Genomic DNA, 22747 nt, shown 5'->3' with positions numbered 1-22747 from the left:
AATTTTGTGACAGAAAAATCCCATACTGAAAAATAATAAATTAATTTTCTGGTTTATAAATGAGTTCTGTATTAATTTAGATAGCAGTGACTCAGTGCTGAAAGAACTGTCCATTGAGATCTCATACAGATTTGGAATCATGATGATAAACAGAATTTAATGCCAAATAAAACTTGGCTGAAAGAATCAGCTAGTTTTTACTTCATAGAACAAATCCCCTTAATAAAAGGATTTGTTCTGTAAAGCTTGGACTCAGTCAAAAGACCACACCCGAGGACCTAGAAGGTCACATGTGACCTCGAGGTCACAGGTTTCCCACCCTTGGTCTAGGGGATTTCAATCTTAATTGTATTATAGGGTAGCCAAATTGAAAAGAAGTCAAATAGAATCAGACCTGAGGTGGGGAAACATACATTAAACTATTAAGCTATCACTGGCAATCCTTGAGAGGAGTTTCAGTTCAGCAGCAAAGTTAGTAACTAGAATACGGAGGTAGAAAAGTAAGCAGAAGTGAAGAAATGGAAGCAGTAACTGCTGATGACTTTTTTCTAGTAATCTAGTTGTAAAAATAGAATTATTATAGGACAATAGCTTGAAGCAAGGTTGAACATTTTTTTTAAAGGACCGAAAGGTATATGCATGATGTCGTAACACAATGACTCATATTTGTATAGTTTTTAAAGTTTACAAATTATATTCCATACATTATTTCATATGCTTCTCATAATGACCCTATGTGAAGGTGCTACTATTATTATTCCCCCTTTTTTCAACAGATGAGGAAACTGAGGATCAGAGAGATTAAATGTATCTGAGCTGGAATTCAAATACAAGTCTTCCTGACAGTAGTGTGCTACCCCCAATACCAAGCCACAAGGAAAGAATCAGTAAATAAGGAAAAATTTAAGATTAAAAAAAGAGAATGGTCAAAAGAGATAGAAGATAATACTAAAGGCACAAGAAGGACTAACTTTGGTAAGAAGGGCCCCCTACCTCCTCATAAAGGACTATAGGAAAAGAAGAATGAAGAATTATATAGAGATGTTTTAAGGTTTGCAAGAGGTAAAAAGACAGAGATTATGTCCATTTGGACTTTTTTCCCAGTAGAAGAAGAGATCCTTTATTTTAAGGAAGGAGGTAGGGGTAGTATGGGGTACCTGAGTACAGAAGAGAAAGTTCACTATAGCTACTGTGGGGTGTGTGACAAAGAGTCAATCAGGAAAAACATTAAAATATTGCCACGAAGCAATAAGGGCACCTCTGAGATAAGGAAACACAAATTCATATTGGACCTAGTTAGCAGAGTTATATGACTTTTTCCAGCAATGTTCAACACCATGATAGTATAGGAGTTCTTAATCCAGGGTCCATGAACTTAAGCTTTAAAAATATTCTGACAACTTTATTTCAACAAAACTAGTTTCCTTTGTAATCTTATTTATTTTATTTCAGGCATTTAAACAAAGGTATCTATAGGCTTCACTAGTCTGCTAGGAGAAGCAGAGAAAAGAGAATGGTAAGGACAGCCATATGATAAGAAGAGCTTTGAATAGCAAAGACAAATGAATGTGGGATTCTGGGGGAGGCAAAAATGTCAAATGAAATGATTAACAACGAGATCCAGATTATGAAAAGAAGAAAGTTAGGTCAGATCAAGGCTGATAGACTGAGAAGAGGAAACGATAGAAGACTTGGATAATGTGGTAAGAAATGTTTAAGAGAAGTGGAGCTGAGGAGGTAATGGAAAAATAAGCTATGCTCACAGAAAAGAATTTCAGAATCCAGGATAATCCATGAAAACTAGTTGTAGATGATGGTATAACCTAAAATGTGACTATTCCTGTGGGTGGTTGAGGTAGAAATAAAATCTAAGTCATAAGAATGGTATTCAAGGTGACATGAATAATGTGTATACTGAAATATTTCAGAAAGAGGGTAAGATTGAGAGAAGAGAAGAAAATTATAAACCAAACTAGTATCTGAGAAACTCCTTGAGAAAAGAGAAAGATCTGGAAACTGAGAGACTTCAACAAAAGTCTTTACTAGGAGTCAAAGGCAGTTGCTGAATGACAGTGCAAATGCACAGTCTGGAAGTGGCAATGAGGAAAAAGTATATCTGCCCTTTCTCCAGGCCCAGTGTGTCAGGGGCTTAAGAAGGAATGCCACATACTGTAGCAGAAGGACAAAGATGTATTGTTTTCTAGAGAGATCCAAATTTCCATCAACGCCAGAAACTGGGAAGAATGTAAAAAGTAAGAAATCTAGCATGAAGGAGTTTTTAAATGATGGTACCAGAATTATAGAGGATATACATAATGGAAGGGACGGTTAGACTGAAGGGAAGGCAAAGACTGAAGACAGAAAAAATCTAGAGTGGATAAAGATGAAAAAGCAAGGAGTGATCAGAAGAGGATTTTCTTCTCAAAAGCTGGCAACAATAAAATAAGGCAGATCAGGGGGAATGAGGCAAAGTGGGACATATACTAATAATTACATAAGGTCCTTCAAACAACAAAACCAAAAAACTTTGGTATAAACTGAATAGTTTTTAATGATGTTGATTTCAAAGCGTATTTTTAAATGACTTTGTATAAACACTGCATTTAAAGAGAGGTATCATGGTACTAGATAGTTTACTTTAAAATCGGCAAGATCCACCTTAGACATATACAAACCCACTTTGATTCAGGGCAAGTCACCTAAAATGTCGGTGCACCCAGGCCCCTTTGTAAAACCATAGTTTCCTCATCTGTACTTAAAAAAAAAAAAAGGATATTTCTTTCTAGGAGCACCCTATACTGAAAAAATCACATTAGGTCAAAAAAAAAAGCAAACAATTTTGCATTTTCTGCATACTGGCATTTCTCTCAGTAAAATGTGAGCTCCTCAAAGACAGGAATGGCTCTTTTTTGTCTTTATATCCCCAGCACCTAATACAGTGCTTAGCAAATAACAAAAACTTAATAGATTCTTGGTGAATTGAAAGGAATTAAAAGACATTTTTTAACTAATGGCAAAAAATATATACTAAGCATCTGAGGAATATGTAACACAAACATATAAGACATTTTCTAATCAACTTCATCGGTTAATGTAATTATTCTTCTTCGGAAGGAAATTTTCATGACCCATCACTTACCCGATCAGGAATATTCACATATGTCCCAGCATCAAGTAAATCCTGTACAATTTCAATGTGCCCCTCTTTTGATGCAATCATCAAAGCTGTATTTCCATCTTTATCTGTTAAATTCACATTTGGATTCCTTTTCAAAATTTCCTTTACTGTCTGCGTGTAACCACCCTTTACTGCCACAATAAGCGCAGTCATTGAGTTCTTTAATTAAAAAAAAAAGATTATTAGTGCATATTGAAGAAGACCACTTATACTTCTAAGACTGAAATTCTCAAAAATCTGATATAATTGATAAAAGTCCTTTATGGCTTTGTGATCTCACTGATACAGGTATTGCAATATATCTACTAATGATAAAAAAAGAAATGCTCAGTTGTTAAAGATTCACTGCTAGGTTTATTACCTCTTCATATCCATGTGTTTCAAGAGTTAACATATAAAAAGCAAATTACTCTCTTATAATACAATCAAGTTTTAAACAACAATCAAAATTACCTGTTTTGCTAAATCAGAGTCAGACATACATAATCAAGATGCAACAATATGCTCTAATTAAAAATCAAAAATAAGTTACTGATTTCAAATTACTACCATAATGTTTTTAAACATACCAAAAAAAAACAAGAATATCAATATGGTAACAGTTAAAAGCCAATATCAAGAAACATAATACATTTTATCTTTCATGTTAGTTTAAAAATCATATTAGCCAATATGTCTCAGCAATTCTTCTTTTTCTGAAATGAGGCTTTCTTTCTGGTCATGATGATACACTATTTTGTACTCTAAAAGAGTGACCGCCATTCCTAAAAACCTGTCTTTCTACAAGGAATTCACTGTGTCTTAAGCTTTTACTCTAAATAAAAGAGGTATAATACACGCTAGGGATTTTTAATTTCTCTCCTTCCAGTTAAACAATATTCATATGAGGAGATTTGTGATTTCTTTGGACTATGACCTTAAGAAAAGTCATTCAATCTCTCAATGTTTAATCTGAACTCAGGTCTGAATCCTATGATTCTTTGTATTCTACCTCTCTGGGTTGTGTAGAAAGCACTTTATAAACCTGTACCATATATAAAAATGAGTTAATATAATTATCCAGATCTTAAAATTTCAAGAACCAATTAATATAAAATGAACTAAGGGTTCAACAAATTCCATAAGGTTCATAATGTTCTTCAATTTAAAAAAATCATGCTCTCGCCTGACTTCCACTTCAGCAGTTAATAACTACAGAATATTATCAACAGTTATGCAAAATATCCATTTATTCATCCAACAAAATCTTCCATATCCAATTATGCATTGTCAGATACCAACAGAGTAACATTTAAAAACTAAGTGTCTGATAAATGTTTACTGAATTAAGTAGTCTGGCTTATGTAAACTGGTGGTTACTGTCATTGCCTAAAAATTATGTTATATTTTTCAGAAAATTTTATCCTCATTTGGGTTAGATAGAAGGTTAGTCGTCAAGAGCTAACACTGGATCAAAGAATCCGGTAGTGAATTATCCTTATTGTAGTTTTGCAGCAATAAAAAATATTAGTAATCTCTTCTGTAAATTCCTATAACACTATACCTATACCTTAACCATAACACACATTTTTAGCATTTCATTATATGCTGCTTAATACTATTTGTGAAGCATATGCCCCAATTAAAACTCTTCAAGGGAAAATAATCTTAGGTGCCTCTTCAATATCTCAAAGTACTTTGTAGCATAATATTTGTCACTAATGGATGATCAAAAGACATATGTTGATATGCTTAACAAGGTAAAAAGTTTCACCTTTGATTCCATTCCAGTTTTAATCTGTTTGCTCAAAAGGCAATATGAGCTATATGCTGGAAAGTATAAAAATAATATTCATTTTAAAATGTTTAGTTTTTTAATGTAGTATACAAAATAAATAATCTTTAAAACTATGCATTTGAAAATAATCTGAATTATTTTTCTGCCTGACTTGAAAATTTTAAGTTTAACTTTAGCCCACAAAAATATTCATGTTAACATTAAACTCCTAAATACAAAAATTTAAACCAGAACAGGTAAGTAATCTACTATGTGACTTTAAAAGAAAATTTTTTTCCATATTAATTTTATCTAAATGTGGAAAACAACTTTATGCACACACACACACACACACACACACACGCACGCACACACACAGAGATATTTATTTTCAATGCCTAAAATTTAATCATCTTCCTCCTTGGATAAAAAAAAAAATATGAAGTCATCACTTGTTCAGTTTTAACACACACACACACACACACACACACACACACACACACACACACACAACACACAACTTACAGCTCCTTCTTGATCAACATCGGCTCCCATATGCAGTAAGTGCTTAACACATTCCAAATGGCCCTTACGTGCAGCCCAGACTAAGGGGGTAGTTCCATACTGTAAGACAAATTTAAAGTTATTAACATTTACATAATGTCAGAAAAAATTCACATTCAATTTGATTCAAGTCATACTTTGAAATGATTTATATAACTCTTTTTACTAGTTATATCAATCCAACTTCATTCATCACTTTAATCTCATAAATTCATGTTTCAATTAGGCTTCTATTATTATTTGGTAAATCTTCTGTTCATTCTTTATGAACTCCCTATCTTTTTTCCACATAATTCCATTTTTTTTTTTTTCACATTCCTCAAGCCTCCAACACCACCTCTGCCTTCTTCACTCTCAGCAGATAAATCTGCCTCCTGCTCTTTTGGGAAGCTCCTTCATTGTCCCACCTAACGCCACTCACCAAAACCTCAATATTTCCATCTTCTAATTAAGTTCTTTTCCTCTGCTTCCTATCTCAGAGTATGAGAGCTGACCCTACTTCATTATGTTCTTGGTCCTCCTCCTGATTCCTTCAGGGCCTTGCTCCATTAATTAAACCATTTTTTGTTACACCTTTAGTCTTCCCAGTTCTACTGATTCTTTCTCTTCTGTATATAAATATGAGTGTTTCCTCATCCTCATCCTAAAAGAAAAAACTTGCCCTTAACTCTACTACCATTTTCCAGTGACCTATTTTACTTCTCTTCATAGGATTATAGAATCAAATATTCAGAACCGCTTGAAACCTTAGATCACCTAGTCTAATCCCTTTATTCCACGATTAGAAAACTTGTCCAAAAGAGGTTACAAGTATTAATAGAATACAGCTAAAAAGAAATTACACCGATCTGTGGATAAAAAAAAAAAATAGCACAAGTCCATGAGACATGTTACAACTGGATTGTTACAAGAGAAATGAACATGCATATGGAACTCCAGGAGTAAGGAGTTCACAATTCAAACAGAAGCCTTGCATATTTATGAAATTGCAACAAAGGGAGGAGAAGAGAGCAATCTCCCTCCTAAATGGAAGTGGCATGGAAAGATAAAGATAATAGTAGGGGTGAGGAAAGGATGAATCCCCTTGTAAAATGGAGGAAAAAAGCAATTTCCCTTCAGTATTGCTAGGCCATAAGGATAGGATAGTCTGCTTATGTACAAGCTCCATCCTGAGAAGCTGTGCAGACTAAGTGGCGCCTGTCTTTGTAGTTGGTTTGACTCCCAAAGACATAGAAGGAATCTGGATAGGGGTACAAACATCAAATCATGTAAGCTCAGGGAAAGGAGGTGGGAAGGACAGGGGCAGCTTTGCCCTTGACAACATGTTCAGGGCCTCCTGGCATACTCTGGGTCCTGTGTTTCTGGAAAATATGACAACTCAAGAAGACAAGATCAAACTATCACTTCCATGCATCTCCAAAAACTATATCTCCATTAATTAATCATTTTGATGCTGAAAATTAGACTGGCAACTATATATCTCCATAAAAATATCCTACCATCACCTCAAGTTTAATGTGTATTATCAACTTTTTCTCAAAACCAGCATTCCCTTCAGATATCTCTTAAGACTTTTAATGACATAATTGTCTCAGTCACCCAAGTTCAAAAGCTCAGAATTATCCTTGAGTCTTAGCTTTCTCACTTGTAGAACTGGTTGAACTAAATGATCTCCATGAGTCCTGCTCTCTCTAAATCTTACATTCCTAATCCTGACCACATCATCTCACAACTGGTCTATTATAATAGCTTTCTAACTGTTACTTCAACCTCCATTTTCTATCACTCTCCAATCCACCATATGATCAGCTACTAGATTAATTTTCTAAAAATATTTCATCATTAATCCCACACTATCCAAAGGGTAAAGTTCAAATTCCTCAACTAGTGTCCAAAATCTTCTACAACCTACTTCTACTTCTAAATCTTACATTCCCCTACTCTTTTACACAAACTTTGCAAAAAGTCCAACTAGTCCACTTACTGTTGCTCAAATATGTCCAAGAATTTCAGAGAAAAAAGTCATAATCAATCCCACAGACCAATATTCTAAAAGGGATGCTTAAAGTAAAAAGGATCAGAAGCTCACAAAAACAAGATTCTAAAAATACAATTACAAATGAGTGCAACGAAAAATAAAAGGGGGAATTAACTAAAGAAACACAAGTTTGGCTACTTGAGAAGTACCTACCTAATGAAGACTTCAAAAAGTCAAGAGAGTCCATAGTGAATACAAAAAACTAGGAAGCCCTTATAACAATAGTACCTAGAAGACTAATGCCTAAAATTAGCTGAAGCTTGTAAAGAATAATAAACCTAAGGAAAGTTAACAAAGATAATAAATGGAAAATAAATTTCAAAAAAGCATACAATGATATTTCTTATCAAGCGGTCAGAGCAGAGGCATCACATTTTGACTTGAGAAAACAGAAACAGTACTGAAGAAAACAAAGATAAAAAGAAGACTTTGACTAGGACAAGTATACATACATGGAAGAGGTTCAGGCTGGAGGGCATTTAAGGACTGCTATTCTAGGTATTTGAAAGAGAAAGTTTACTAAACGCCTGAAAAAAATTTCAGAGTATTATTACCAAAAGGTAATAAAGCGTATTAATAGCTACCAACACACGCCTCTTTAAATACTTTAAAGGTTTTTATAAGAATTACCTACAAATATATCAAGAGCATCTCTGTTCAAGTTATCTGAGGAAGAGGCAATCTTTTGCAAGTATTATTTTATAGCAGACCACATTTTTACAATTAAACAACTGACTGAGAGGCAAAGACAATACAAGATCCCAGTGTGCTCTGTAAGGTGGCATTATGTTCTATTTTTTTAAGTGACTTCTCCTCAGGGCTGTCAACCAGAAGCTCATTAGCATTAGGAACAAAGTTCCTCCAGCAAAGCCTGTTCCAGCCCAGGGTATCCTCCCAGTTCTTAGATATACGAAGGGGGCATAATGTCAACTCTAAACTGATTAGGAGTAGCCTTTAAATAAACCTACCTTATCAGTGCAATTGACTTTAGCTCCATTTTTCAGTAACAAATGTACAATATCTGCATGGCCTCGCCCAGCAGCCCAAATGATTGGATATACATTGTATTGCTGAAATATTGAAAACATAAAGAAAATCTTAGGCATAAAAGTTATATTTTATAGTTACATGTTTTGTATACTATTGGTCTTACATTTCTATTTAGCAAATATTTAATACTCAAAATAAATGCCAAAAAAGCAAAAGTTAAAATCTATATACTGCATATCCCCCACAAACACACTTCTCTATACTGGAATAGTCTGAATTATTAATAAAAGCATTAAAGGACACAAATCAGCTTTGAAGAATTTTACATACCAAGTCCATTTCATTTGAGCAACTAGTTCAGCAGACATCAGTCTTTCAAATAACTTAACATTCATAGTATAGAAGTACTAAAATCTGTCATGGTATTTGGAATTTATGAATATTTCTAAATGCTTTAGACATTTAGAATTTACTTCTCATTATAATTAGTAGGAATTAAAAATTAAATAAACTCCAAAAAGTACCTTTTTTTTTTTTTTTGTGAGACTGGGTCTCCCTTATCTCACCCAGGCTATTCATGGGCCCAATCCCACTATTCAGCAACACAGAAGCTCATCCTGCTTTGTTTCTACCCTGAGCCGGTTTGTCCCACCTAAGGCAGTCTGGTAACCTGTTCCTAGTAGATTATCATATTGGTGGCAGACTTAGTACAGACACCCAGTAGACTTTAGCCCAACAGCAGCTCAGAACTCCTACATTCAAACAATCCATTAGACTCAGCATTCTTAGTGCTAGGGATTGTAGGTATATGCTACTAAGCCTGGTGAGATCACTTACTATTTAAAATATTAGCATTTTACTTTTATGATTTCTTACAAATAACATTAGAGTTTTATGGTAACTGCTAAAAATAATCAGGAGTAAATTGGAAAAAATAAATTTTCAGTAGTGTTCTCACTGTTTATTGTTCATGATAATCTTGAGCATTCTATCTATCTTGGAACTGTGATGAAATTTTCTTAAATGGAATAACTATTTCATCAATATTTACTTTTATGTAACATAAAAGATAAACTCTAAGCAATTTCTAGTATCTAAAGAAATATAACTGTTTACTTTTACAAATGATTTTTAATGAAACCTTACCAGTCCAGTGACATTTGGATTGGCACCTTTTGAAAGGAGTAAATCTACTACTTCTGTACGGCCTTTATAACATGCCCACATAAGAGCTGTCCATCCTCCCTAAAGAAAACAAAGAACATTATAAAAACCTCTACTTTTTTCTAGTAGAGATTTATTATAGGCCATTTAGCCTATGACACAAAAGTACTTGCATATATTAGTTACCACTAATCCTAAAAAAACCATTGTGAGAAAAGGTAAAAGAGAAAAGAGCAGATGTAACACTACGGAGAATTGAAATTATTTTCCTAAAGTCATCACAATACCAACAATAGTACAGACAACAGGAATCAGGTCTCCTAACAGGATTATAATCATACTGAGGTTTTACAGATAATACAATTTTGAGACAGAAGGGTTGGATAATCTAATTCAATCATTTCTTTTTATAGATGAGGAAACTGAAATCCTCTGAAATCATAAGGAGTACATCTATGATCTGGACCCATGTACCTTGACTCAAAATCTAGCACTCTTTCCATTACATTCCACTGCCTCTCCTTACAGTGTAAGCACTTATAAGCACTCTTCTATAGCCTTTAACTTGCAAGAAAAAAAGAGGCCTTGTTGCACTGACAGTTTTTGCCTATTAGTAAGCACTCTGCACCTGTCCAGATACACTACTGGTACTGCTGCAGATTCCTTCCTGAGAAGTCCTATTACATTAAATGGCTCACCCTGGATCCAAAGACATTCTGAAGATTAGAAGATATCACAACATATCAGCTACTAGCACACAATAGATTTAGAAGCTCTTCTTTCTTACCGAGGAAAGCTGTAATAAACCATGCTATATATCATGACTTTGGAACAATCTCTTTAAACCTTATATGACTAAAAAGATATCCTTATTGCTAGGAGATTAAATTCATACGCTTTATTTATTAAGAGTCTGTTAGGTGCTAGGTGTCATGGACATAAAGATTCCTGTTATCTAGTAATACTAACATTTAATACTGTCATGAATAAAGCACTGGACTTGATCTCAAGAGAACTAGGTTCAAATTATGACTTAATACTTCTTAACTCTATAAGCCTGATCAAATCATTTCAATTCCAGAGCTTTAGTTTCCTCATCTATAAAATAATAAAAAGTGAATTATTATGGTTTATAAATACTAATGGTTAAGTGAACAGGCTTACAGGCATTTCAATCATATGCTACATTTTATAGAGTTAAACAATCAAATAGTTCATAACAGCAAGAATGCAATATAAAATCCAAAGAGGTGAATATTAATCATTAAACAGATCACAAAGAAAATTCATAGAATACTGGGTATAAATTAGTAAGGAAACCAGTCGTTTCTGACTATATTCATCTCAAGAGTTCATTCTGCATACTTTCTAACTCTGGTTATATGTTCTATGTATATGCCCCTGCTCCATCTGATAAGAATTCCATACTATCGTCTTCTTCATCAGGCTATCGTAGTGATCTTTAATTTAGAGAACATAATATAGAGCTCCTCTTCCTAAGGACCTATCAGCATGCTACAGTATGCCCTGTAGCCTTTCTAGGTCAGAGGCTGGCAATCTATCTGATATTTTTCAATGCTGCTGGCCCTGGCTGACTGAAAGGCAGAATATCTTTTTTTCAAAGTACATGATACCATCCACAATGGTGTGACTACAGAAAATTGCCCAAGATTACTAAATCCAGTCATGTAAGTGTTAGTCCTATAAGTGTTAAACTTACCCAAATCTCAATTTGTTTGTTTTTCCTGACAATAACTAAATGGCATTAACTAAATCTGTTTAAAAAAGCACTGTGCCATCACATAATAGCCCCAGTCAATTGAGGAGCATAGTGGCAGAGCACATGTGGGAGTGTTTCATTTGAAGCCCCACATAAACAACCCTGCCTATCTACACAGCCAAATCTCCTAGTCCTATTCAATGGGACACAGACCAGTTTGGCTCTGTGAATGAATCACCAGTCCATGAATCAGGTAAAGGATACCTCCCTAAAAATTTTTTTTGAAGCTATTGCCTTCAAGATAACTAAATGTACTTTACCCTAGTCAGGTTTGCAGATAACTACTGTCTAAAATAATATCTCAGCACTTATTTGAAGTTTCTCTCCACTCCTTAAGTACCAACAGACTGTCATTCTGCCATAGAGCAAGGTCACCGTTATTTGCTCTCCACTCAATTGAAACTTTAGGTAATCATCTCTACAGTCAAGACCAGATATTACATACTCTCGTTTCAAAGTAATCATCTCTACAGTCAAGACCAGATATTACATACTCTCGTTTCAAAATTCTTCTTCTATCAATATATTTAAATAGTCAGGTCTCCTGGTTGAGGGTCATGTTTGATTCTGTTCCTCATTGTGTTGTTAAGAGAATGGTGTGACAGTCAAATCAGATCAGTTGATGCCAGAAGCCTCATCCCACGAGTCACCTGACTAGTATCTGCTGCTACAACTAGTGCTAGCAGGTTCATCCACCCCACTTTATAGGGGAGATACAGAAGTGCAATACTAACTCTTTGAGGAAGTTGTAGTCATCTCTTGGCATTTTTTAAAAAACTGTTCTGTCCAAAAGTTTGAGGGCACTCTTTAGGACCAGATAGTTCTTAAGGTGGAAAGAGATGTGGGGCAAGATCAAAGTTTTCTGTCAAGGAGACAATTTAAACTTATCCATGAGGTCTAAGTTTGTAGTCATGTTGGTTACTACATCCTTGGCAGAATTTGTGTCATGGAAACCCAATGGGGATTGCAAGGTAATAATAGGTATTTTCCTTAGATATTATTGAGGTCCCCTAATTTTGTATTTTAAATTGTATAGAAAGCATCCTCTTCTCTCAGTCATCAATCACCATGGACACACATTTAGTCCCATTAAAAGGCAATCTTGACTATATGGCACAGCAATCTCACTTACTTTGTCCAGCCAGGTCATCACAAAACATTTTCCTTTTATGTTTAGCTTCATGCAGATCAGAATGCAAATGGAAATTATGTCCACTGTTACTGTCAGTAGGCATGAAGCCCTTTTGATTCCTACCAATGCACCCATTTGTCATACTGCAATTTGTCATACTGCAATTGATGAGTTCTTTAGACAGGATGGAGGCATAAACCTTACCCATGGTGTTTCCCAGGATATAGGTCTACAGCTGGAGGGCCAATTCCTATTAGTTTCAAATAATGAGCTGACACTCCTTTGGGACACAGTCGTATTTGTGTGATATATTAAAAACAGTGGTTAAACTATGTCCCTCTGGCTCAATCTTCTTTCAGATCTAGTATTTAATGCTATCTGGTCCCAGAGCTGGGCTACTATAGTATTTCAATGATCCCATAATTTGACTGAAGTAAATGGATCACAGAATGGGCTACCCAAGTCACCAAGGATGTTGGGATTTGGTTTCAAGATATGCATGACTGTAGGAAAGGTGGTACTGGGTCTGGATACATTTTCAAAGTATTCATGCAATGTTAATGTGTTAATCTGGCATACTAGAGAGATTTCACTGATACCTCCTTAACAGCAAAAAGGCAATTAATTCTATATAGTCTCTGCAACTGGGCAGCTGCTTCTGCACAATTTAAACTATTAGATTTAAGACTGATTCAACCATGACTATATTTAAAACTCCTAGTCACTCTTCTGATGGTCTGAAAGTCTGGTTCACTTTTGCAATTGTTAAATGTTTAAATTCACTCATACAGCAATCCAGTTAATTATGAACTGATGAAATTACTAGATAGGGATTTATAATATAAAGTATAGCCATTAATATAACAAAAAAGGAAAATGATAAATGTTGGAAGGAATGTGGGAAAACTTGGACAATAATACACTGTATACTCTTGGTAGAGTTGTGAAATGATCCAGCCATTCTGGAGAGCAAATTCGGAAGTATGCCCAAAGAACAATCAAACTGTGAATATACTTAGATTCACAGTACCACTGCTAGTTTTGTATCTCAAATAGATTTCTTTTTAAAGTCAGGGGGTGATCCTCTTTGTACAAAAATATTTATAGCAACTTTTTTTGTGGTGGCTAAGAATTGGAAAATGAGGGAATGCTCATCAATTGGGCAATGGTTGAACGAGTTGTGGTATATGATTGTAATGGAATATTATTGTGCTATAAGAGATGACAAACAGGATAATTTCAGAAAAACCTGAATGAACCTATATGAACTGATACAATGTGAAGTGAGCAGAACTAGGAGAACACTGTACACAATAACAGCAATACTGTGCAATAAAGAACTGTGAATGACTTAGCTATTCTCAGAAATACAATGATCCAAGACAATTGCAAAGTACTCATGATGAAAAAATGCTGACTCTAGAGAAAGAACTGATGTTGTCTGAATACAGACTGAGGCATACAATTCTTTTTTTTTTTTTTTGAGTCTTTGTTTGAACCTTCTTGCACAAAATGACTAATATGGAAATGTTTTACATGATTGCACATATATAACCTGTATTAGAGTACTTACCACCTTGGTGGGGGTTGGGGGAAGATGGAATAGAATTTGGAACTTAGAACTTAAAAAAAGTCAAAAATTGTTTTTACATGTAATTGGGGGGGGGGGGGGAGAATAAAATATTATTTAAAAAAAGAAATGTAAAGTATGGCCATTAGTTTCCTTCTTCAGTGCTTCATTTTCAATTATTTCAGTTCAACTGTGAAATCACCACTCTTACCATGTGTTGGTTCTAGACTATCAACTTCCTTTTAGCTTCCTCTGAATACCTTAGCTCCTTAATACCTTTGTTGAAACATTTTGCTTATTCTGACATTAGCCTATTGTTTCCTAGTTGCTGAGTTTCTGAAACCACCTGCCACCATGTAGGCATGAAAAAGGATGAAATTTGCCTTATTATCATCAAAGAGGGTATATGAAATCTTTTATCTAAACATACCCTCCATCAGTGGGTGCAGGCATATTTGGAATCACAGACTCCATCTCTGGTTTTAATTTGTAGCATGCAGTTGTGTTTCCTTGTTGCTGTTTTCTAAATTCCTTAATACTACAGAATACTGTCTGACATCTATTACATCTAAAGGCAAGTTTAGAAGTCTCCATGCCTTTTATGAAATTCTGGAATTAGTCACAAATCTGGCATATAAAATCTATAGCCAATGGTAATGTCTTCATTTAAGGCAATGACATAGGGCTAGTTTTAAATAATATATTTTCTAAGTAAATAGTAAATAAAAACTGATTCTAAATTGTGATCTCTTAATTTAACCTTACTAACTAAAACTGTTTCCCTAACTCCTTTCCCTACTATTATCCCTCATTCTAATCCAAATCATGTCCCTCACAAGATCAACAAGTCTTACTTAATAATAACTTATCCCTTTCCCTACTGCTTCCTTTACTGACTATCCCTAATTAGTCTACAGCTTCTCTTACTGTTTTCCAGGCTTTTCTAGATCTTTATCAGTGAAAAAAATCTGATAAAATATATGTATATTTAAAAATACTGAAATTGATAATATTAAAAGAACCACTATTCCGTTACAGTACATTACAACACCAAATGTCATAGTAAAAAAGAAAAGGGTAATCAAACCAGTAGCAATTAAATCAATACAACTGCCTATTTTTAAAATTTTTAAATTTTTCCTTTAAAATTAAAGCACAGAGGTCATTAAAATACACAAAAATTATAAATTTTAAAATTTTATTTTTTAAGATGAAAAAGAAGATCATATAAAAGGGAAATAAATTACACCAAGCATGGGGAGGGAAGTAGGGAAGTAGTTTGGAATAGAATAAAATCTTTTGTCATAGGTGAGAACAGAAGAGACAGCAGTCTTCCACAGATATGGGATCATGAGGACACAAGGAGAGATGTTAATAAAAGTTGGTAAAAATTAGTAAAAGCAAATTAAAACTTCATAATTTATAAATATTATATACTGCATAAAAATCAAACTAATTCACATTTGGTTTTGGGAAATTTTTCCTGAAAATTACATTGGCCTAAATGCAGAGTACTAATGTACAGCAGAAATGTGAAACAACTCAAGACAGGATTCAAAGAAGCATAAGCACAAATACTTATTGATGAAAGAGGCCCCAAAGTACATCCAGTTTAGGCGATTCATTTTGCAGATGAAGAAACTAAAATAAGGTCCAGAGACAGAATGACCCCACCTCTTCAATCTTTTTTTTTTTTTGAGAACAAAATATTATTTATTTAATAAGAGTTCTTATTTACGTAGTGCTTTAGGGGTTACCAAGTATGTATCTTATTTATGTATGTATTTATGTATCTTATTTCTTTTGATCCCTATAACAACTCTGAAAAGTTGGTGCCAATTTTAATCTTCATTTGACAAAGGAGGAAACTGGGGCTGAGAGAAAATTAGGGCTACATAACTCCTAAGGGTCTGAGGCAGGACTGGACCCCAAGTCTTCCTGTCACCAATTCCAACACACTCATTTTGAACTTCCTTGGTTGAACCCCCTCCTCACCCTTGCAAGCTGGGGGGAAAGAAGAGGGGAGGAGAAAGCTGAAACTGACCTGTTTTGCTTTCTTCCAGTGCATAACTGATAAAATTACCCATTCTCATAGTTTCTACCCAAGGCTAGAATTCAGAAGCAAGGGATAGCTTATAGGCCTCCCTGAGGGAAGGGGAAGCTGTGAACACTTAACAGATGTACCCCATCAATGACACGAACTAGTCACTTATGAAGCTTTTCTCAACCATTATTTTTCCTTTTCTTTTCTTGAAATGTGATAATTATTAAAAGCACATACACGCTCCTGGAGAATGGGGTTTAAAGCAGGGCCAGTGACACATAGGACTGAAAAACTGTCAAAAAAGGAAACACATGGTAAGACCCAGGAAGCTGCTCCTTTCTTTTCCCAGGAAGCAGTCTTTGCAACAGGCAGGCCATTTGGAGCAGTGTGTGGGGAGCCTGCATTCGGGACTGCGCTGAGGACATCAGGGGTCTGGGCTTTTCAAAAAGTAGAGGAGGCCCTTCTTGGCTCCTCATGATTTTTCTCTTCCACATTTTGCTTCACTCCACAATGCCTAACAAACCCCCCATAATATGCTTCCTGCTACTTTTAGCTATCCATTGACAACTTCTGACAGATGAAGGGAGTGAAGTGTTACATTGGCAGGATTTCATTTTGCCCCAAAGCCTTCTCCAGGAGCACATTCTATCTAAAAAAACTTTTTTAAACTTTAAAAAAACTTAAAAAACTGGTTTTAAAAAGTAATTAAAATTAATTTTTTTTTAACAAGCAGCTTAACTGAGGAAGGCCACATAAACTATTGGAATAGCACTGGTTTTGAGTCATATGATCCAGATCCAATTTTGACTTCAACTCTCCCTGTCCACCTCTTCAATCTTAAAAAAAATTTTCATGTAATTCTTCAACCTAGCATCCAAACTTCTGGGGAAAATGGACTCCTCACATTTGTCTTCCTTTCTTCTCATTCACTTTTCAGCCCTGTGCAGCAAGCTTCTGACCTCATCACTTAACTGAAACTGCTCATGAACTCACATGTATTCCTCATACTTGTCTATCTTGGTTGGATTTAAGCATTCCATTACATTAATATGCCACAATTTATTTAGCCATTCCCCTAGGATTTTTGTAATTCTCTACATAATGCCTCTATGAAAATTTCTGAATATAGACCCTTTTTTTGTTCCTGCTAAAACTTTCAGGGTATAGTTTCAACAAGAGAATTACTATGTCAAAGGATGTGATTTTTAAAAAATCTCCACAGAAAGAGCTTGTAAGCTCTTCAAAAAGTTACAAGTTTGCAATTCTAACAGCAACCAATGAGTATAGCTATCTGCACAATCTCCTCAGCAATGAGTTTCAGTCAGTCAGTTAACAAGCATTTATCAAAGACTTATAATGTGCCAAGCACTCTGCTAAGTACTGAGCATACCAAGACCATAATAGTCTCTGATTTCAAGGACCTCAGTTTCACTAGTTTTAATTACTGCTGCCTGTCTGATAAGGGGCAAACCCTTCACTTTGCAGCTAAGGAAATTGGAGAGCAAAAAGTTTAAGTGGCTCACCCAGGATCACATAGGTAAGTCACAGTCATAGCAATAAACATTATTCCTACTATGTGTTAGGCACTCTGCTAAGCAGGATACAAATAAGAAAAAGGCAGTCCCTGCCTTCAAGGAACTTACAATCTAATGGGGGAAAATAACATACAAAAGGAAGCTAAAAGGGAAGGCTACCAGAAGATACCAAGCTGGGGCCATGATGTTCATGCAGCTGAAACCAAGCAGTGAAGCTCACAGAAAGTGAAGTTTAGCTGGAAAGTTTTGAGCTCTCTATAAAGGAAAGGAGTTTGGGAGGAGTTTATTGCTCTGCTCTGCAGCCTTCCAATCAGAGAGGAGGGGTAGCTGAGAGTATGGAGGTGGACAGTACTATGGCAAAGCCAGGACTGGTCCTCTCAACTCCAAATGCAGCATTCTTTCCACTATACCAGAAGTTCTTGACTTTGAATCCAAGACCTTGTTTTTAAAATATTTTGATAACTGTATTGCAATATAATTCATTTCCTTCCTGTTTTATACATTTAAGAATATTATTCTGAGAAGGAGTCCAGAGACTTCACCAGTCTGAAAAAGGAATCCATCAAAACAAAAGGCATGCCTCAAAACCTCAGGTGGTAAGGAACAGGTTCAGGTTCTTATATTCCAAATCCAACATTCTTTGAACTATACCAGGATGCATCTAATGGATTACCCACATCGATCAAAGAATCTTCCAACTACCACAAGACCTACAATAAGGATCCCCATTGTTCAGACGACTCAATGCTATGGGCCTACTTTCAGTAATAGTGACGCTTGCTTTGGTTTGGGCAAGGCCATACATAACCTCTCTGATAAGTAGCAAGAGATCCCCTGACCAAATACCTGAAGGGATCACTTATTCTTTTCAAGTTCTGTACATGCCTTCTCTCTGATGGAATGTAAGCTCCCTGAGAAAAGGAATTATTTCATTTCTGTCTTTCCTTTGCCAGCTCCTAGCACAATGCCTGGAACACATAGTAAGTCCTCCATATACGTGCTATGATTGAGAAGCAGCAATATAAATATTAATCATGAACTTAAACAAAGTTTTTATAGGATTTGTTTTGGACCAAATAAGAGATGTATATTTCTAGGACTATTCAATCATATCAATTTTATAGTCAATTTGCAGGGGATGGTTTAATATACAAAGTTAGATAATTGGACAAAATAAAAAGTTAAACTTGATAATAATTAAAGTAATAACTGCATATTTTCAAATCCAACAACTATGAATTCTGTTCATTTCTAGATTTTCTAAAAATGTCAAAACCACTTAATGAAAAATAAGAACCATGCTGTAAAAGTGAAAATTGTGTGGCATGTCTAAACTGAACTAAATTATCACAAATGTTGAAAAAATATCTTGAAAGCTATAATCTTCAACAAAACAAATTTTTTTTAAAGGGTTCAGTGTGAAAATACTGTACTTTCTACCTTCCAAATTCATACTTGAAGAAAACCAAAGTAATTTTTCCAAAGGTTTTTAAATGCAGCAAAGCAGTCCTATAAAAAAATCTCCAAGGACAATAAGCTATGTTAAAAGAGATGTCAAAATATTAAGCTCTGAAATAAATTGACACTGACTTAAAAAATTCTAAAAAGGTCTATACTCACATAGATTTAATGGATAAAATTTCCCTACATCTTATAGTAACTGCATAGCTTAAAATGCTTCAATATTATTTCACTTATTTAAAAATAAAAGACTCTGCCTCTAAAATGTATCTAATTAGCAACATATTATGAAACATACGTACCATATCTTTATGCTCCAAATTAACATTGCATTTAAGTAGCTCCTTCACAACAGCTACATGGCCTTCTTTTGCTGCTGATATAAGGGCTGTCCAATTATCCTTAAAAAACATACACGTTACCATTTCAAAAATAACAAATTTCATTCAAAATTAAGAAAATATTTAAAGTATATACAAAATGAAGAGGACACTGGAATGGCTTGATTAGCACTGAAATGCAACTTCACACAATATAAGGATTCATCTGTCTACTGTATCCTAAAATTATTCAGGTATTAATAGTTTACAAATTATTTTTACAACTGCTTGTTCTGGCATTTCACTAAATTCCTAATAGCATACTAACTTAAGTAATCATTTACTATAACTAAAAATTAAAGACTATGTAATAAGGTTTACAAAAACGATTCACCATCTACTAAAGAGAAACTCCAAAATGATTTAGTTTAGGCAATAGACAAAAACAGTTGTCAGACTTTTAAAAACAAAGGAGATACACTTTCTACTATAATTCCTTTTCATATGTATAAATTCAGAGAAGGATTTGAATGAAAAAACTAGGACATGATAGACATTTAAGGTGTATGTGTGGAAATAAAATTTTAAACTTTTTTAAATATCAAAGGGTTTTTTTTTAAGCAAAGAAATATAAAGAGGATATGAATGAACTGCATACCACATCTTCCAGATTGCAATTAGCTCCATTCTTAAGCAGCTCTTTTACTATCTCAAGATTGCCATTTTCAGCAGCTAACATCAATGGAGTCTGGCCACACTGGAATAAAAGAGAAATACATGACTCGTCAAAAACCCAGGCTTTTATTAAAATGTCAGGTCAAATACAACAGACTTACAGGATTTTCATGAAGGCAATATTAAAATTCTAGCTATCTGGACATTATGCTTTGATTCAGAAATATGACTGAAACTTTTAGTGTTTCAAATATCTTTGATTTCTTGACATAGATACTCCTTCCACTAAGGCACATCGCAACCCTTCTGGTGACATGGATAATTGGCCTTTTACAGTTGCTGTGAACACACTCTAATTTTTAGAAAGTTCCTTACAAGCTAAATCTGCCTCTAAACCCTAAGACCTATTTCACATAAATTGTTACTTAGCCTTGCTTCCCTCATCCTGTATTTATTCAGTTGATATTCTGAACCCAACTATAGTGTTTTATATTTATCTCCATTTTATTTCATTTTATTAGTTAGTTCATCATTCTAGCCATCATCTGTCAACCAATGGATTAGTTTTATCTTTATTAAAGTACATAACCTAAGTCACTTGAGAAAATTTTGAATAAATAGGTACTGAGAATAGACTAGTGTGGCACTCAAAAGATCTCTGTCCAAGCAAATTAAATTTTATTAGTCTATTTTCTCTCCCTCCAATTCCCTACCCCATTAGAAGAAAAATTCTTTGTAACAAGTATGTACAGTCAAACAAAACAAATTCCTTCAATGACTGTAGCTAAGAAACATCTCATTCTGCACCCTGACTCCATCACCTCTCTGTCAGATGATAGATCACATATTTTGTCATCAATTCTTTGCAATCATGGTAACTGTTATAATCAGAGTTCTTAAAGCTTTCAAAGTTGTTTGCTTTTACTATTCTTATAAACTGGTCTCTTGATTCTATTCAATTCATTCTCCCTCAGTTTGTACAAGACTTCAAAACTGTACATTTTAATAACATTGATATTACAGTATAAAGAGCTCTTCTGGTTCTGCTCACTTCAATCTGCATCGGTTCATACAAGTCTTTCCAAGTCACTTTGAAATCATCTATTTCCTCATTTTTCATGGCACAACAGAATTCCATTGCATTCATAACCCATAATTTGTTCAGCTATTACCCAATTGGGGGGCATTTCTTTAATTTCCAGTTTTGTGCCATCATAAAAAGAGCTACAATAAATATTTTTGTACATATAGGAATTTTTCCTCCTTTGATCTTTGTGGCATAGGCTTAGCAGTTATATAGCTGGATCAAAGGGGATATCAATATTACCTTTTATAAAATTTAATTTTGTTACATATTAAGCTTTAAACTGTCTCCATCCCTTCCTCCCCACCCCACACTAGAGAAGGGCACTGCCCATTTAATACATGTGTGTGTGTTTGTGTGTGTAAAAACCATAAAATGCATACTTGTATCTAACAGTTCTTTGAAAGTGTACAGCATATTCCTTCATGGGTCCTTTGTAGGTGATTTGAATATTTATAACAGAATAGCTTAGTCATTCACAGTTATTCTTCAAATAATACAGCAGTTACTGGATCCAACATTCTCTTGGTTCTGCTCACTTCACTTTTATTTCATGCAAGCATTTTCATGTTTTTCTAAAATCAACCTGCTTATCATTTCTCATAGCACAGTAGTATTCCATCAAAATCATGTATCACATTACCTTTTTTAATTAATTTATTTGTTTTCAGTTTTCAGCAGTCACTTTCATAAGTTTTACATTTTCTGCCTTCCCCTCCCCACTCCCTCCCTGAGACAGCATGCAATCTTATGTGGGTTCTACACATACATTAAAATTAAAATGGGAGAAAACATGAAAAAAATCAAAACAAAACATAAGAGAAATGAGTCTGCTTCATTCTGCATTCCAATTCTATAGTTCTTTTTTCTGGATGTGGATGGCATTTTCAATCAAGAGTCTTTTAGGAATGTTTTAGGTCCTTGCATTGCTGTAAAGGGTTAAGTCTACCAGAAAGAGTTCTCTCACCCTATTACTGTATATAATGTTCTCCTGGTTCTGCTCATTTCACTCAGCATCAGTTCACATAAATCCTTCCAGACGTCTCTGAAGTCCACCTGTTCGTCATTTCTTATAGAACAATAGTATTCCATTACATTCATATACTACAACTTGTTCAGCCATTCCCCAACTGATACGCATTCCCTTGATTTCCAGTTCTTGGCCACCACAAAAAGAGCTACTATAAATATTTTTGTACATGTGGGACCCTTACCCATTTTTATGATCTCTTTGAGATACAGCCCTAGAAAGTGGTATTGCTGGGTCAAAGGGTATGTATGCACATTTTTGTAGCCCTTGAGACATAGTTTCAAATTGCTCTCCGGAATGGTTAGATCAGTTCACAGCTCCACTAACAATGAATTACACTAGGTTACAATGTAACTCCAAGGGCTGATTTGCATTTCTCTAATCAATAGTGATTTGGAGCATTTTTTTCATATAACTGTAGATAGC

The 22747-nt window shown here is 34.6% G+C and overlaps 1 protein-coding gene across 9 annotated transcripts in view; it reads right to left on the bottom strand.

Annotated features, from left to right (window-relative positions):
* Positions 1 to 22747, bottom strand: part of KIDINS220 (kinase D interacting substrate 220) — a 212213-nt gene that overhangs the window by 164867 nt on the left and 24599 nt on the right. For all 9 annotated transcript variants that reach the window (XR_011972476.1, XR_011972477.1, XR_011972478.1 and 6 more), the window contains exons 3-8: positions 20191 to 20289; positions 19515 to 19613; positions 9673 to 9771; positions 8505 to 8606; positions 5460 to 5558; positions 3140 to 3337 (exon numbers count right to left, since the gene is read on the bottom strand). Coding sequence is in view for 6 of the 9 variants with exons in the window: in XM_072634281.1 (XP_072490382.1) it covers positions 3140 to 3337; positions 5460 to 5558; positions 8505 to 8606; positions 9673 to 9771; positions 19515 to 19613; positions 20191 to 20289 (696 nt within the window). In the remaining 3 variants the exon portion in view is untranslated. The remainder of the gene's footprint in view (positions 1 to 3139; positions 3338 to 5459; positions 5559 to 8504; positions 8607 to 9672; positions 9772 to 19514; positions 19614 to 20190; positions 20290 to 22747) is intronic.

This window comes from Notamacropus eugenii, chromosome 1 (genome assembly GCF_028372415.1).
Source record: "Notamacropus eugenii isolate mMacEug1 chromosome 1, mMacEug1.pri_v2, whole genome shotgun sequence".
Lineage (NCBI taxonomy): Eukaryota > Metazoa > Chordata > Mammalia > Diprotodontia > Macropodidae > Notamacropus > Notamacropus eugenii.
This window is presented reverse-complemented; position numbering and strand designations above follow the sequence as displayed.